Raw genomic sequence first — 18,550 nt, 5'->3', positions numbered from 1 at the left:
TACAGATGTGAGTCACCACGCCTGGCGCCTTTTCTTCATATTATTTTATTTTTCAAATTAAAGCACAAGCATGCACAATGGAGGAGATATAGGCATATGCGCCCGCGCGCGCACGCACACACACACACACACACACACACACACACTCTCTCTCACTCTGATCCCAGATTGATCCCTGATACACACCCACGAGGAACCAAAAATATCTCTCTTGTGGCTCTTTTGAAGTAATGAATTAAAGTATAATGTAATTGTTTATGTTGTCTTTCTTTTGAAAGCTACAGAGATTAGGGAATTTTAAAAAATAACCTGAGATATACCAGAATGAGAATCAGATCAAAATATCTTCTTCTTGTACCAGTTATATTTAATACTAAAAAAAAATGCTGCTTCTACAGAAAGTGCATGCTCTCCAACAAACTTTTATTTTCCTGTACTTTGAAATGAAATAATTTTTCTTTAAATCCATGTAAATTCTTTTTTTTTTTTTTTTTTTTTTTTGACACAGTCTTGCTCCATCACCCAGGCTGGAGTGCAGTGGTGCGATCTTGGCCCACTGCAACCTCCATCTCCCGGGTTCAAGAGATTCTCCTTCCTCAGCCTCCTGAGTAGCTGGGATTACAGGCACACATCACCACACCTGGCTAATTTTTGTATTTTTAGTAGAGACGGGGTTTTGTCATGTTGGCCAGGCTGGCCTTGAACTCCTGACCTCAAGTGATCCGCCTGCCTTGGCCTCCCAAAGTGCTGGGATTACAAGCATGAGCCATCTTGTCTGGCCTATGTAAATTCTTACAGTTATTGTTATAACCTTTTTTAAAAATCTGTCTGTCCTGTTCGATAATACATCTAGCCAGAGCTACTTTGGCACACACAAGAAAACTACTTAGAGTTACCAGTTGGTAATACATTCACATCTCATTATAGAATTTAAGAATGATAAATACCATGTATTACTATGGTCTTAGATTGATTATATTGGACATATATTTACATGTTTTAAAGTGAAGGTAATATTTTTCTCTTGCTTCACTTTGCTCCTTTTTTTTTTCCAGATAGAGCAGCTAAAAGTATCACATAATCTAACATTTTATTGACATGAAGCTTAAAATATACGTTTACTAACTCTGTGCTGTATGAATAAAGGTGAAGAATTTTGAAAACGAAATTCAGGATAATCAAACTCTGTGATCACAGATAAGTTTCCCACATGGCAGATGGACTAGTCACTTGTCTGTTTAAAACCAGTATTGTTTCCCCCTAAAATGATGCCTTTAGGTCATCATCATCCAGCTTGTAGCTTGCTTTCTGTGAATATAAACCAACTAGAATAAGGAAAGCATAACTAAGAAAATAAATCTACTGCTAAAGAAAAATATTATAATCCATTTCAAACAAAATATACATGACTTTTGGACTACCTCCTTTAAAAAGTTTTTCATGCCCTCTCATATCTCTCAGCATGATTCAGGAGTTGACAATGATTTCTTAAATTATTTTAGATTAAAAACTTACTTACTGAAAGGAAAGAGAAAGAAATTAGCATTGGAAGTTGAAATATGCCATGATTTACAGCAGAAAAAAATGAGTTTGCCAAAGACGGCAGGAGAGCCTTAAGTTCGTTGCCACACAGGTTCATCAACCATAGACGAGTGTGCTTGAAAGTGTAACTGTGGGTAAGACCTGCAAAATGCGCAGCCTTTGGATCATTGTTGATAGGTAGCAATTTCTTAAACTGGAAAATATTTATGAATAAATGTGAAATTCATCAAGTAGTTTCAAGTGAAGAATGTAAAACTACCAAGAGAACAATCAAAATGTCCACTGAAGACTTTAGGGCCTGTGTGGTTTGGGGATGTCTGAGTAGACTAAGTTCTTTCCTGGTCTCCCTGTGGAGAGCCAAGACCACCAGAATTCAGTGTGGTCTGATTCGGGGCCACTTGCACAGTGAAGATACTTTCTCTACAGGAAGTGGAGACCACAGCTGCCAACCACCAACACCCCCGTGCATCTCAGAGCTGTACAAGCAGAGCAGCTGCACACCATTCAAAAGTGTCATCAATTTTGATCAACAGACTTTCATCACAAGACTTTTGAAGGGCAAATCCACCCATTCGATTACCACCCAATCACCGCCACCACTACCAAGCCTGGAATCTGAGCTCCTGTGGTCACTGAGGATAACTGAGCTTTGGAAGTCGACAGGTCAGCATTCACCCATGGAGTGGGGGTGCAGAGGCTGCTTACTACTGAGGCTGACAGTTTGGGTTACATGGCAGGCAAGTTGTAGGAGGTGGTGTTGCTGTGTCTATCTCATTTCAAGTTTCATGGGAAGTATTAACGTGGATGTGTCTGCATAAATCATAGGGCATGTGAAGAATGAAGCTCACCTTAAACACTATTTAGCTTAATAACCAGGAGAGTTGATTAGCCTAGTATTTCCTTTTGGAGTCTTCATATAACTGCAGTTTTCCCTCCAGACAGAAGAAGTATATCACCCACCTCTGCTGCAGGAAATGCTTCCATTTCCTGATTTATAATTTGATCTGGGATCTACATCTTCCCAAGCACCACAATTTGACTACTAAGGAGACCTTTGCACAACTGCTTCTCCAGAAAGGACAGGAACATTCTTCTCCTCTTGCCCAAACCCCTGTGGGTTTTCCTTCAACTTTCATCCCAAGTGGAGGAGCCCTGGACTGTGAGGTTGGCCGTGCCAGGTGTCTGTTACTCACGCAGACTTGACTGTTGCAGGTTGGCATGTTCTGGTAGGTCATTAGGAATCATTTCTTAAATTGAGTAGAATTCCTTTACAAGCACAGATCGTTATTTCCTGGCTTCAGACTATCTTAGCGTGCCTCGCGCCCCAGGAAATGCCTCAGCTTCATTTAGAGAGAGTCTGATTCAACGTGATGAGCCTGAAACACAAGCAGCAGTTGATCCTCCAACAGGAGTCCCTGCCTCGGATTCTTCTTGCTTTGAGCACATACTGGGAAAGGCCCTGGAAAGCGGAGGCAGAGCAGCCCTTTATAATGAGAAATTGTCAGAGGAGAAACAACGCTTTATCCTTCATATGCTTTGAGAAGTAGGCCATTATTTTTTCTCTTCTCTGGAGGTACAAATTATGGGCTTTTCTATGCCTTAATCATACTGATGTTTACCGATGTCTCTAAAGATTATTATCATAGTTGGTTATGAGTGATACTATTGCCTTTAAAATCCTGGGAAATAACACAGAAGGGAACTTATTTTTGCTACTTGCCCCTTAGTGCTGTGCATGGAATAGTCTCTCAAGGCTAGTTAACCCTTTAAGGCCCCCTCAAGGGGGGAAAACACCCCAACCTAACACTCTGCTCTTATCTGACTCTGTAAAATTAAAGTTCTTATGGAGAAACATTAATATAATTAGCAGGACAGCAGACTAAATATGTTATTGTTGAGTTTCGTCTCCTCCATAGAAGACAGTGTGACACTGTCAGCTGTCTCTTTCATTGGGGGCAGTCTAGCCAAAGCAGCATTAGTAATCTGTTGAGCCAACATTCATTGCGTATTTACCGTGTGCTGAGCCTGGCGTGTGGGATAGAGGTATAAATAGAACAAGGCTTGGCAAATTGCAGCCCGAGGGCCAAATCCAGCCCACTCCCTGTGTTTGTACAGCCCGGGATCTAAGAATAGCTTTTACATTTTTAAGTGGTTGAATACATTTTTAAAAATATTATTTCATGACATGTAGAAATTGTAGCGAATTTAAACTTTGGTGCCCTTGGATAAAGTTGTACCTGGATGCAGCCGTGTCCGTGTATTTACGTGCTGTTGATAAGAAGTTGTGACAGTGAATGAAAGATTAGCACGGCCTGAAAGATTTACTCTCTGGCCCTTTTCCGAAAAGGTTTGTGGAGCCCTGGAATATAACAATTCCCTACTTTCCACCTGAGGAGGAGGAGACAGCCAGGGAAATAAGCAATTATAGCCTGGAAGTGCCAGGAGAGAAATGTGTATGAGAGCTAATGGGGGGAGGTTAATTACACTTAGGACCAGCAAAGTCTATGGGGGAGAAAAATTTTAAGGAAGAGCAGGAATTAGGATGGGGCCCCGAGAGAGGCAAATGCCTAGACCTAGTAACATATGAAGTCCTGTCATTTTTAAAGAAATCGTGTGAAATCTGGAATGGCAAGAACAAAAGACGGTTGTTGAGGCGTAGCAGTAAGGAAAAGGAGCCTGTGGGTGGAGCTCGGGAGGGAGGCCAAACTGAATGCTCAGGGAGCCCCAGAAGGATCCCTGAATGTGGCTGATCAAGCTTAGTATTAAAAAGAGGTGTTTGGTAGCATGGAAGCACAAAGGAGAGTGGGGATGAAAAAGTGAGAAATACTATAATAACCCAGGCAAGTGATTAGGCCTGCATTAAGACTGCTGGGAAGCTGCTAGAATTAAAAGGGATTAATCACAAGATACGGTGATCAGCTGGATGGCGGTAGGATGGAAGGGGTTGGAGGGCTAAGAGCAAGAGGCCCTCAAGTGTTATTCACAGAGGCTGATTGGGAGATGGGCCATCAGTTGCTAAAACACTGGCTATCAGAAGAGGGCTAAGGGAGAGAAAGGTCATAGGCTCCTTCTGAATGTTTTCTTTTTTGCAGAGTGTCTGGGGAATCCAAGTGGATATGGCCAGTATGCAGGCAGATTTAAGGGTCTGGAACTCAGGCTAGAGGTTGGAGCTGGAGATTTGTATCTGGTAGCTGAAGCCAGTGTCTGCAGGGAAATTTCTTGGTGAGAGGAGCAGCAGTTTGGGGAATGCGGTGGAGAAACATCAAGGGGAGGGAGAGGATCGTGGCGGGAAAAGAAGAGAGTGGGGTCAGGCACACGAGGAGGAGGTAACTTCTAGGAGGAGGAGCAAGTGGCCAAGGGTGCCAGATGTCCTGTGAAGGGTTAGGGGAAATCAAGCCAACAATGACTCACTGGACTTGGCAGTGGGTTGAGAAGGGCTGGGATGGGCAGAAGGGGGTCCAGAGGTGAGTTCACAAATCTTAGCTGACAAAGGACACAGTTAAATGAGGGTAGAAGCCAGAGCGAGGTGTGGAATCAAGAAAGGTTTTTATTTGTTTGCTTTAATAGTAGTGTTAGGCATGGGGGGATGCTGAAAAGAAACACCCAGAAGAAATCAGAAGAAAGAGTGAAAATCCAGAGATGGGAAGGGGCAGCTTGATGTCCCTGGGCCTGAAGAGATGCCCAGCGCCCAGGAAGGGCTTTGCCTTGCACAGGAGGGATCCTGTGTCCTGAGGTTAGGTGGGCACAGCTGGAGTCAGCTGTATATTCTGCCTGAGAGAATGAGACATTGAGAGGCCTCCTTTCAAAAGACTCCTTGTTTCTCAGTAAGTAAGTAGTGTGGCCATCCGCTTAGACAACAGAGGCGCAATGTGGGAAAAGACTCGGAGGAGAGCAATGAATGTGATGCTCAGCTGCTGAGGGCCCTGGGGAGAGGAGGCTAAGCCCCCTGCAGAATCACAGCATGACTGAGCACCTCCCTGAGGCTGGAGCAAGGCCACCAGACCAACAAGGCCATGTGACTATGGTCTGTTGCCCAATAGGGATGAAAAGTAAGTGCAGAGAGGTGAAGTGGTGAGACTGGGTTAAGATATGGTCTTGTTCTCCAGAATTTCTGGAAGGCAGCAACAAGATTAACCTTACCTTTCCCCTCAAGTGAGGAGAGAATGGCTACAGGATGGGCTGAGCTTTCTAGGCTGCTAGGGAAGGAGCCAAAGCCAGAAAGAAGCTGGTGTATTGGGAAAAGATCATGCAGTCTAGGGCCTCAAAGTCTTTAGGAGGTGGAAGGGGGTGCATTGAGATTAAGAAGGTGGGCAAGTGGGAGGCCTTGGAGGTTGTTGTCAGCAATGGGATGGGAGAGCTTCAGAGCTTGGAATTGGAATGGTTTCTGGAAGAGCAAGGCCCAGGCTGGGGCAAGAGAGGAATAGTAGAGGGCAATGGGTTATGTGTGTTAGGCCAAGCCATCCACATGGACCCTGAATCACGTGTGTCTAGGGGGATGGAGGGTGTCCAGGAGCCAGGGGTCAAACCATCCATGACCATGGAGGGTAGCTGAGAGGCCACCAGGGCACATCTCCCATGGCTTTATTCCATATATGAGTGTACACATGTGTGTGTTTTGTGAGGCTTTACCCTGTCACTCCATGGCTTTCCAGAAGACAGGCTGTGGGAATTCCAAACACATGAGGCTCAGGAGCAACTGCATAGCCTCAGAGAGCTCTGAGTGTATCTGCAGAAGTCTAAAGTGAGCTTATGTAAGAGGCCAAATCAACATGGGAATGGGAAGCCTTCCTTGGAAGAGAAAGCAGAAAGTAGACTGTGCAGCAGTGAGGTCACACCATTACAAGAAGAGCCACCTGTCCCCATCCCTCACTGGGGAAGGTCCAGAGGAGGCCGCTCCATTAACCCGAAAACCTGAGGATTGTTCTTCAGAATGAACCCTGCCCCTCTGGGGAGCTGTTGGATTTGTACTATTTTGCACCAACGAACTTTGTCTCAAAGGAATGTGAACACGATCATTCTTCTAAATGATGCTTAAGGATGTGGAACTGTGGGCACCGGCAGGGCAGGGGAGACAAACTCTGGGCCATCAGGAACCACACAGCTGAGCATAGAAATGAAGCCCATAGATGTTTTCAGCCGCTTCCAAGGAAAGAATTTGACTTAGGGTTTTTAAAAATGCATCTCCAGTGATGTCTAAGATTGTATTTACTGTGATCCGGGCAACATTCTAAGCACTTTACCTCGATTTTCCCACTTAATTTTCACAACCATCTCAGGAGGCATAGATACTGTTATTCTCATCTGAGAGATGAGAAAACGATGAAGCAATTTCCCCAAGATCAAACAGATGGCGAGCAGGACCCAAAATAAGAACCCAGACCCTGTCGCTCCAGAGCCTGTGTAATGAGTCAGGTGACCCACGTAATTCTGTTTATTGTTTGGTAAAAACCTCTCTTTATATGCTGAGCTTGAATAACTTGAAGAGCTTACAAAATGTTTTCTATATAAACAATAAAGTGAAGCTACTTAAATTACTGTCTCAAACACCTAAGACATGGTGTAGGGAGTAAATACCTTTTTAAATAATAGATGAACTGTTTTTAGATCAGAAATGGAGAAAAAATTTTCCTTGAAAGCCCAAAGTATTCATTTATTTTAAATTAATAGAGTCCAAAACAAATGGAAACATTAGTAAGGGCAATGGAAAACATGGAATACACTATACCAAAAGCCTTTTTCTCTCTTCCCACCATTCTGAGTGAAACAATTTCTTAATAAGAATTATCTATGTAAAGAATCACATCCCAATCTTGAATTTTCTTACTAGGACATAGAATAGAATATTAAGGAAACTACTGTCTGAGCATTTATATATTCAGGTTAAAATTTTCATTAATATTTTTAATTATAAGCACCTTACTGATGTCATGCGATGAAATAGAAGAGTTACAAATTTAAATTATACTTAGATTTACTTTATACTTATTATTTATTATTATACTTATAATTATACTTAGGTAGTTTCTGTTTGGAATTTTTGCCTTCTTCCTGTAGGATTTAAGAGAAGTGAAAAATGAAGCCAACAAAAATGAAATAGCCTATTAGTCATAAAGATAAACAGGTTTTAATTCGACATTTCAATTTAGATCTTTAAAAATATTATTTTCACCCCCCAAAATAGAACAACAAATATATGTATGGTTTACTGTGAAAATTATTAAAATCTTTTTGTGAGTTTGCAGTAGACAGTTTATCCATTGGAGAAAAAATAGAAAATTAGTTGTATTTATTTTCACTTGCCACTAGGAAAAGCCCACCAAGTCTCTTAGAAAGTTCTTAGAAAGTCTCTTTCTAAGAACTGGCTTTAGTCCGTATACTAGAGTGTGGTAAACAAATAGAAATCTACCAAAGCAATTCCCCATGCTAAAACCTTAAATTAACACAGAAGATAGACACTGATAGGCTTTTTAAGTCAAATACAGTTTTCATTGAATCAGGTTGCAGAGTTATTTATATTCATAAATTGTGAAGGTTGCCGTAATCCTTCTATGCCCTATCCAAATACTGCAATGTACCCTTTAGGATAAAGGCCAGAGAAAACTTTACCCATCTCAGCCTTTGCTGTTACAGAAAAGAGATTTTAATTCTGTCATCTCCTTCATAGTCAGTGTAATGTCACTCTGGCCACTGGCCATTTCACAGGCTGAGGAGACACCGGTGATGACTGGCTTTGGCCGAGGATGGCTCCTAAGGTCTGAGTTGTCGCAGAGCAAGCACGCGGGCGTCCTGTGTCTGGCTGTGATTCTGGGCTCAGACACTTCCTAGGTACAGACCCCTGAGCAAGCCACACTGCATCACTTATCTGGGTCTCAGAGTTCTCATTCCCCAAAGTGAGAGAGTTGGATTAAATTACATCCACTACTTTTTAATTTTGAAATTCGGTGACTGTGCTTGTCCGCCAGGCTCTTGATGTTCTTACTCCTGTGATACATGATGCTCCCCCTTTGCTGCAAGGTGTTTCATCTGTCCAAGAACTGAGAGACAGAATTGAAACTTCATTCAACTAAAATGTAACTGATTCCAGTCCATTCCACCAATTATAGGAGAATTCTGGGATATCTTTGTGAAATTTATTATCTATAGAAGTATTGGACTGTTCCTTTCTTTTATTGAAAACAAATACATCCATTATTTTTTTTCTTGAGCACCGTAGGGAAGAAACTTAGATAATATAACAATTTTTCTCTCCTATGAGTTCTGTTAATCAATTTTTTAAAAAATTGATAAAAAGATACACCATGTTTTTTATAATATATAGCCTTCACAGCTTTTGAGAAATATTCTTTAAATGTGCCAATAGTGGGTTTGGGCTCCAGGGTTACTAATCAAAAGATCAGGAGATACTCCCATCTACAAGGAACTTTAAAAATCAGTTCAGTGAGTGATTGATTCATTGGGTTCTTAGGAAAACAAGAGGTCAGAGGAATGGACAGTTTCCTTTTACTCTCTCTATTTTGCCTGAAATAGCAGGGAGGAATCCATACCTGTCTCCCAGGCTTTAGGCCTGGGCACAGCCCAATATCTCAGTTTGTGATTGATATAGGCCAACATTTGATGACCTGGCCAGCAAGACAGTGGGGGAGGCAGCTACCGTTTGCTGCGGCTGAACACAGATCCTTTTAAAGAATTTTAGTTCTTTTGCCCTGGCCATGGCCTCTGCCCATATTTTCCCCTCACCACCTTTACCCCCAAGACCAAAACCCACTCATGAACTATGGGCCCCAATCCCTAAACTCTTTTCCAATCTCATCCTGAACTGCCTGTCTCTGTTTCTTTGGCATCTGCAAATATTACTTTAACCTTTCAAAGAACAGTCCTTTTCTATTTTCCTAGATCCTTTTCTATTTTCCTTTCTATTTTCCTAGATCCTTTTCTATTTTCATGGAGCAGTCACAGCTAGATTAAGTCATTCCTCGTGACCCCTTAGATCCCAGTGATGGCTACTCTCCTCTCTCTCTCTCTCTCCCTCTCTTTCAGCAAAGACTGAGTTTTGACCTGGATATTAAGATAGGAACAGGTTCCCAAAGACAAATAAGACATGGTTCTGTTGTCAGGGAGCACACAGATGATTAGGAATTTCAGGCATAGAAGCAAATTGTTATAGTATAGGTAGTAAGGAAATCAGTGCGGATATTTCCTGTGTAGAGTGATGGGCAGTAGAAGGAGGGAAATATTTATTTTATTTGAGTACATCAGAGAAGAAATTATGGAGAATCGGGATCTTGAAGCATAATTAATACTTCATTGTGCAAATGTAAGAGCCGGCATTCCAGGAAATTATCTGTCTTATGCTTCAGCTCAGGTTTGCCAAGAAGACAGAATCAACAGAAGTTTGTGCAAGAGGAGAGAGGAGTCATGGTGTCTCCTAGGATTCTGGTTTAATTGACGTGGGAGATGGTCATTAACTAAAACAGGGATGGCAAGACAAGGACAAATTTAACCTGTGTCAGAACCTTTCAGAAAAGGGTGTGCTTCATTTACTGCCAATTAGTAAAAGATGAGACTCCATCTGACAATTGGACTTTGCCATCTTGTTTTTTCAAGCAGTGGTGTCATCAGCTTTGGAGATCCAGCACAGATGTGTTTTTTGCGTCCAGGCCGATAGCTGCAGACTTCATGAAGCATACAGGAGGACATAGACAGTGGCAGTGTCATAGAATGAACACTGATTTTCTTGTGTGTGCTCTTGGAGAAACTCTGACATCATTATGATCTTCATTATTGCATTGATCATTTCTTCATGTGTGCTTTTATCTACTTGGGGGTGGGGTGAGTTGGATCATCAATATTTAGAAATCAGCCAGCCCCTTCGTGTCAAGGGTTTTTTGTCATGGTAAGTTTCACAATAATTCATTGTCCCTATCATGTTTCTTGCACAGAGGCTTTTATTTTATCAATGGTAATGATGCATCTGTATTTGAGCCCTTGAGCTGTGATGATCAACATGCTGTTCTCAACCTGGTTCTATGAATTTTACATGGTTCTAGGTCATTCTGAGAAGAGCAAAGCTCCATACCATTTATAGTCAACAATAGAAAAACCAACATATCTTGGTTCATCTCGCTAATGGTCTATCAATGTTATTTATCTTTTCAAAGAACCAGCTTTTTGTTTCATTTATCTTTTGTATTTTTGTTGCAGTTTCATTTACTTCTGCTCTCATCTTGGTTATTTCTTTTCTTTTGCTGGGTTTGGGTTTTTGTTTGTTCTTTTTTCTCTAGTTCGTTAAGGTGTGACCTTAGATTGCCTATTTATTCTCTTTCAGACTTTTTGATGTAGGCATTTAATGCTATGAACTTTCCTCTTAGGGCCACTTTGGCTGTGTCCCAGAGGTTTTGATAGGTTGTGTCAATATTATTGTTCAGTTCAAAGAATTTTTAAATTTCTGTCTGTATTTCATTGTGACTCAACGATCATTCAGGAGCAGGTTATTTAATCTCTATGTATTTGCATGGTTTTGAGTATTCGTTTTGGAATTGACTTCCAATTTTATTCCACTGTGGTCTGAGACAGTACTTGATATGATTTCATTTTCTTTCTTAAATTTGTTGAGACTTGTTCTGTGGCCTATCATATGGTCTATCTTGGAGAATGTTCCATGTGCTGATGAACGAAATGTATGTTCTGCAGTTGTTGGGTAGAATGTTTTAGAAATATCTATTAAGTCCATCTGTTCTAGGGTACAGTTTGTAAGTACATTTTATGTGGGCTACTCTTTTACATTATTTGTTTTTATATGGACAACAGTGGAGATGCATATTCACAAAATGCTCATATATAATTAAGACATTGTAGTTCCCAGATATCTGGGTTTTAGGATATCAATTTATGACAGCTTTGTTTTGTGAGCTTAGTGACTTTTGTGATGACATGTGTATATCTTTCAGTCTTTACATCTTTACATTTTATCTTTTGCATGTTTTGAAAATATATTCAGATATAGTTCTATATATATTATATATATATTACTTCACATTGTATTTATTTATAGTTCATATACAGTTATCTGTCTATAGCTTCATATATAGTTCAGTCCAACAAAAAAACATTCTGTACGTACGGAAGTAACCATGACTTATAGTTATTGTTTGATGAGTGTTAACAAGACCCAGCAATAGATTAGTGACTTTTAAAGTGATTACCTCTACACTCACATCTAAATTTCCACAACTCCTGGACATTTAAGTTTGGGGCAGATTAAGAAACTGTGTCAGGAGGATTCATGCATTGTATTATATTCTAGCAAAGATCATCACAACAAAGGGTGTCTTGGGCCACAGCCTCGTTTGATTAATCCTCTCTGAAGCAACCATGCTCTGGCTTTCACCAAGTAACAACAGAAATTAAGGAGTCAGAAGTGGCACCAGTTTATTAGATGGTTTCTAAAATGCTCTTCTAGCACATGGATTAAACAGAGCCTGAAGTCCCAATTTGCTTCCTGTGCGCACTGACTTCTCAGAATGACATGGGGTTGTATCTATGTATTATAGAGTTTGGGTGTATACATATATGAGATATATTGAGAGTGTAGGTAAACTGCATCACTCTCATTTAAAACTTGAGTAAATTAAGTTCTGGAGTTTGTGAGGTAAGCAAAGTTTATACAGTTAGTTTCCATCTTTACCATCCTTGTGTGTCACTGACATTATTATACCTCTAGGAGTGCCAGTGAAGCAGCCACTCCCTCCCCTCCCCTTCCTTCCCACTCACAGAGAGAAAAGAGTTGGCAAGGCTTATTTGAAAACAACACTGTAAATGATGAGACCTTTGCCTGGGAAGCCACACTCACCCCCAGTCCTCCCAGGAAATGCAAGCCCCTGATGAAACCACAAAGGAGTGCAAGGCAAAACTCTGTGTGCTGTTCAATCAAAATGACCCTTGAGAAAGCTAAATAACACAACTTGTGGCAGATATTTGGCCAGCAGCGTATCTGATGTCTGCTGAAGGCTCTCTTTCTGATTTGCAGACCACCGTCTCCCTGTTATGCTCTCACATGGCCTTTCCTTGGTGTATGTATACACACACACACACACACACACACACACACACAGAGAGAGAGAGAAAGAGAGAGCGCGAGAGAGCACTAATGTCTCTTCTGTTTGTTGTAAGGACATTAATCCCATCATGCAGGCCCCACGCTCACAATCTCATCTAACCCTGATTACCTCCCAGAGGCCTCACTTCCAAATACCATCACACTGGGAATTAGTGCTTCAACATATGAATTCATCTGGGGACACAAATGTTTAGTCCATAGTAACCTCTTTTATTTGGTTATTCTGTGATTAGAAGAGACTTCTATACTTTGGAGATTTAGGATGGATGGGACTGTAGCACTCAAGGTTTACATTTTAAACAAATTTGGGTTCCAATCTCAGCTCTGATTCTTCTGTCTTCATGATGTTGGACAGCTCTCTGGGTCTGAATTTTCTCAACTGTAACATTGTTTAAAACTAGTACCTGTTTGTATTTGTTACTCCCAGCTACTCAGGAGGCTGAGACAGGAGAATGGCGTGAACCCGGGAGGCAGAGCTTGCAGTGAGCTGAGATCGCACCACTGCACTCCAGCCTGGGCGACAGAGCGAGACTCCGTCTCAACAAACAAACAAACAAACAAGTACCTATTTGTATAGGTGCTGTCAAGATTAGATGAAAATTGTGCATGTAAAGCTCTTAGCACAGTATTTGGCACAGAATAGGTTCTTGATACAAATTTATGTTATGAATTATGAAAAACAACCAAACTTATCCAAACAAAAACTGAGACTGGTAACACAATATGAAATTTTTTGACCAGTGGTTTGGTAATTAATATAAGGTAAAATTTGTTTGTATTTGATCATAAATTTTGTAAGTCTCTATTAATTATAACATTTCATATGTTAAAGTAAACATAGACAAATGGTGTGTGTGTGTGTGTGTGTGCACGAGCATGGAGCATGAGAGCATATGTACCTTGGTAGCCTTCCCCATCACTTATTTGGGTAAATAACCTAATACCAGAAGGAATTTCAAGTAACACACCACTTCAAAATTTAGATTTTATTTTGCTCATATTAAAAACTGTTTATTCAATGAAACCAGAAATTATTTAAGCCTGCTTTTTCAAGATTAATCTCTAACAAAAATGTTTCTTTGCACTTCAGTAAGGCGATGCTCCAGTTAAACATTACCAGTAAGAAAATGACAACAACCAACCAACCAACCAACCACACACACACATGCACGTACTCCTCAACTCTACAAACCTTAAAGTCCCATGAATCATATTTTTTTATATCCATGCTGTTAATAATGTAGCGAGTATCCTCAAGTATTTAGTATTTACATTTTATAGAAGTGATCATCACTTTTCGCTTCATGTAGGCTTAGTGACTCAGATGAAAAAGTGCATCAGTCTGTTCGCATATGACCTGAAATGTCAAGGTGACAATTCATTTGATCATCAGTAAGAAAGCATGCTCATAGAGTTTTTAAAAGCTGGATTTTCAACAGAATGAGCCAGAGTTGAATGAATCCTTACCCTGGCTTTGCCGATCATAGTAGTCACACCTGGTAACCACTAGCACAAAAGGCATTTGCTGTAACTCCACACCATTTGAAGAAAAAGGGGAAAAAATGCACGTTACAGAGAACAGCCTTGGGGATGGGAATGGAATTCATTGCATTTCAGTAAAATCTGAGCTTGCAGAGGCCAAGGAGTAATTCTGAATGCTCATGGGGAATAAAACAAAATCTAAACATCATTCATAACCTGCGGCAATTAAAAAGCAGCCCAGGGAACTGGAAATTCAAAAGGACTGCGTCTTCATGAAAACTTCAAGTAGTTCTCTCTCTTTAAATTTGGTTCAAAATGTACTATAAAGACCTGTGGGATTTATTTCTGCATATTGGTTAGATTTATGTATTTAGAAAAGAGCTACCAGGAATATATTCCCGGAAAGTGACTTTAAGCTCTAGTAAGTGATCTGATTTCTGGCCTTGCAAAGGAAATCAATAAAAAAAGAATAGGCTCTCGCAAAGTCAGTGGTTTCCTCTGGTGAAGCTGTGCCCCTGCACCTTCCATCGCTGCACTTACCCAGAATGAACCTGTCTCAGGCTGTAATTGTTTTGTGATTAGTGCGAATATGTGTTCCCCACCACATAGATTCACTATTGATTTTTAATTAATAATAGTGTCTTGTATTTATAGAGTTACCATCCCAGAAGAAATGTGAGGGCTTTATAGTTGATGAATTCCAATTTGTCTTTATGTTGCCTGGCTGAATGTAAAGATTAGGTATACCGATTTTATTTTAAGGAGGAAAAATTGAACCTGAAATGTTAAATTATTGACCATGGATAATTCAGAAAGCTAACAATAGAACGACCAATTAAAATCTGATAGTATTGACTTTTCATTCTGGCTGTTTTCTGAAAATATCTGGTCAGTTAGGTCAACTTTGATTATTCCTTTGGAAAAAAGAAGTTGATAAAAACAATTATTTGAAATTGTTATGACAAATAGAAGTTTACATTTCCCCTTATTATTTTGGTCATATATAATAACTGAACTTAAGATGTGTTTGCTTGTTAGACCACATGCATTTTTTTTTGTAACCTATATTAATATCTTCAGAATGCTTGTAAGTCACATGTATCAGAGATTTATCTCCTGGTGAGAGACTAATGCAAAACTTAAGTTCTGACATTAGGTAGGTGTCATTTTTCAAGGACTGGGTATCTCTGTCACCCACCTGGCATTGTTTTATCTGTCAAAAAAATGTAATAGTCTCTCCAAGAAAAACATGCTCAAAACACTTACCTCGTTGTTCCTATGGGAAGGTGACTACCAGTCTTTCAATTACCCATTCCTCCAGCCTTGAAAACATGGGACTTGAGTTTTTCCCCCTTTCTTCCATTACAGTTCCTGTTACAGTTCCTGTCAATTTTCCCTGGGAATTTATTACTTTATTTCTCTGTCATATCCTTACTGCTATCACTCTGCTCTTCATGTAAATGCAGTGACCTCCTTACTGTCTCCCCAACTCCCCAAATCCACTTTAGATGAACTTTTCTAATAAATTCTCTGTTATTTTTGAAATTGTGAATTGTTCAGTCATCATAAATACACAGAATGATGTGTTGAGCATTAATATCTCCACCACCCAGTGTTAAAAATGCAACATTTGGGACACCCACATGTTGAAACCCTCTTTGAAGCCACTTCCCAATTTTGTTTCTTTCCTTCCTTCCTCACTACCATGAATTTAGTGGTTATTATTCTCATCCATGCTTTTATATGTCTACCATCTATATATGTATCTTCATTAAAATGGATAGTATTTATTAACTGACATTGTTTCTTTCTGAAACTTTAATTTTTTCATTGTGACTTTGGAATTGTCATTATGGTTTCAGAGGTATCCACATTAATGCATATGACTGTATTTCCTTTTATCTCATTACTCTTATCCATTGGTTCTACATACAATTTGTCCATTCTTCTGAGGATAGACTGTTGGGATGCCTTGCAGGTTTTTCCTTCAAATACAGGCAATTAGGTAGTAAACATTTTTTAACTTGCTTCCTTGTTCACATTTGTGAGAGTTTCTCTAGGGCATATACCCTAAGGTCTAACTGCTAAAAGGTGGGATCTGCTCATTTTTAAATTTATCATTGAAACGTGGTTGTGCCAGCTGACATGCTCTGCTCACATGCCGTACGTCATCTACCAAAGACTATTCTTTGATCTCTCCACCAACTGCAGTGGACTTTCAGCCTCCTCAAAGAGAAGAGCTCTTCCTCACTTCTCTATCTGAGAGAACTTCCCCAGGGACTACTTTTTTGTGAGGGATCACAAATTCAAAAGCCTTTGGACTACACACTGAAATGTAGATGTGTGAAATGCAGGGTGCGTGACAGATCTGGAGTGGATAGTGGAGGTGGCACATGTACTAGTGCATGCTGTCTGACTTAACGGTTTCCAAGTTTGCTGTATTACTTTATTTTCCTAAGAGTCTGTCTCAGAAACGTGGAAAGAGCTGATTCACTTTATAGCAACAAAGAACAAGGACCCCGGAGCCAGCCTGCCTGTTTTTGAATCCCTGCTCTCCACTGCTACTGGTTGTATGTTTTTGAGCAAGTTTCTGAGCATCCCCAAGGCTTGGTTTCCTTGTTTATCAAACGGAGAAAGTGCTAGTACTTACTTTATATGGCTATGATGAGTACTACATGGGATAATATTCATAAAGCTCTAAAGTAACTGTTCAATACATTTTGTTGAATTGTTGAGGAGAATACAAATAACAAAATTTATATGGTTTTTAAAAAACGGTGGGTCAGGCATTGTTTTAGGAACTGGGGAAACAGTAACCTTAGTATCTGTAACGACCTTAACATCTGTCTCTTTCTCAAATTAAATTGCCAGCTGGATTCAAGCCCCTAACACATTGCTTGGCCACACAATAGGCACTCAAGACTATGTGTTAAATCCATAAATGAACCTAGTGATTCTCCTAAGGCAATATAAGTGCCCAAGGCAAAATCTGAGCCATGATGGAGCAAGGAAATTATATCTGCGATAGCTTGATTCTCTACATATTAGTGTACTCTTATTCTTCAAAAATGGATTATTTCTGTGTCATATGGGTAGTAACTTGCCATTAGCCATAATATTTGAGTAGACAGAATACCATATTTTCCTGATGATGAATAACATAACTATTTTTGGATCCCTTACTAGTATACAAAATAACACTCTCAACCTTGGATTATCACCAGTCTTTCTGGTTTTTGTATTTCCTCAAATTTTAGGTCTCATCGTTCATGAAGGAGCTGCAGTTTACAGAGTGTTTAAGCGCTGGCGAGCCGTGAATTTGCACTGGGATGTGTTAAATTATGACAAAGCCACAGACATCGAAGAAAGCAGCCGGGGAGAGTCTTCCACAAGCAGGACTTTGTGGTTGCCATTGACAGCTCTGCGGAACAGAAACTTGGTCCACCCAACTCAGTTAACCTCGCCGAGGTTTCAGTGTGGCTACGTGTTATTGCACCTGTTCAATCGGATGAGGCCTCATGAAGACTTATCAGAAGATAACAGCTCGGGGGAGGTCGTGATGAGAGTGACTTCAGTGTGACAAAAGCATAAGGTGATGCAGTGTGGACCGCCCTGCACATTTTGGAATGTAATTGCAATGAATGGCAAAACCATAGCACTTCTAAAAACACATCTATGAACTTTTTAAGATTTATGCTTTTTATATGAACATTTGAATTGCAAATACATTTTTTCTGAGAAAAAGAGTCCTCTTGTTCTTCGTTGTCTGGTTTGTCACATCTTTTATAAGTTGGTACTTGAAATCATTATACATATAATTTAACTATACTTGGTTAAAAGAATAATGAAAGTTATCCTTAAGGCCAAAACTATTTTTTCTTGCTTGTTTTAAATATATTTTTATGAAAGCTTTCACTCTGTGTGTGATTTTTCAGACCTGTTACAAATGGGTAAGAGTTCAGGACGCTGTGGGCAGATTCCAAAGTGCCTGTCAGTTCTGCAACACAGAGAGCTCTGAGGTGACACTCTTGTGCCTCGTGCTGCTTGGCAAACTGAAGCATGACTTTTTGCTGTGTTGAAGTAACCAGTCGTCAGGAATGCATGGTCTAGGACTTATGTCTTGTTATCTAATTTCTGAAACAGAGAGCTTGTAGAAAGATAAAAATGAGTGAAATAAAAATAGTTTTACTCCAGTACATGTTACATAAGCAGAGCATCTTGCATACTTATAACCCCAAAAGCTCACCTAAATGTCGTGTCATGGTACCTGCAATAATGATAATGACTAACATTTGCATAGCCCTCTGATAGACCTATCACAATTAATTCGGTTAATTCTTAGTGTCTTGAATTCTTTGAGCACCATCTTAATTAGATTTTCTTTTGGTAAAACCTTACATACCTTCTTAA

General features: G+C 40.0%; 1 protein-coding gene across 2 annotated transcripts in view; it reads left to right on the top strand.

Annotated features, from left to right (window-relative positions):
• Positions 1-18,053, top strand: part of MARCHF11 (membrane associated ring-CH-type finger 11) — a 115,422-nt gene extending 97,369 nt beyond the window's left edge. The window contains exons 4-5 of one of the 2 annotated variants that reach the window (XM_033178824.1): positions 1,969-2,205; positions 17,398-18,053. In XM_033178824.1, coding sequence (XP_033034715.1) covers positions 1,969-2,205; positions 17,398-17,720 — 560 coding nt within the window. In that variant the 3' untranslated portion in view covers positions 17,721-18,053. The remainder of the gene's footprint in view (positions 1-1,968; positions 2,206-17,397) is intronic. The other variant, XM_033178825.1, reaches the window with a different exon arrangement.
• The last annotated feature ends 497 nt before the right edge of the window (positions 18,054-18,550 follow it).

The sequence above is a fragment of the Trachypithecus francoisi genome, unplaced genomic scaffold (assembly GCF_009764315.1).
Source record: "Trachypithecus francoisi isolate TF-2019V2 unplaced genomic scaffold, Tfra_2.0 Lachesis_group2, whole genome shotgun sequence".
NCBI classification, from domain to species: domain Eukaryota; kingdom Metazoa; phylum Chordata; class Mammalia; order Primates; family Cercopithecidae; genus Trachypithecus; species Trachypithecus francoisi.
The sequence above is the reverse complement of the archived record's forward strand: the minus strand, read 5'-3'. Positions and strand labels throughout refer to the sequence as shown.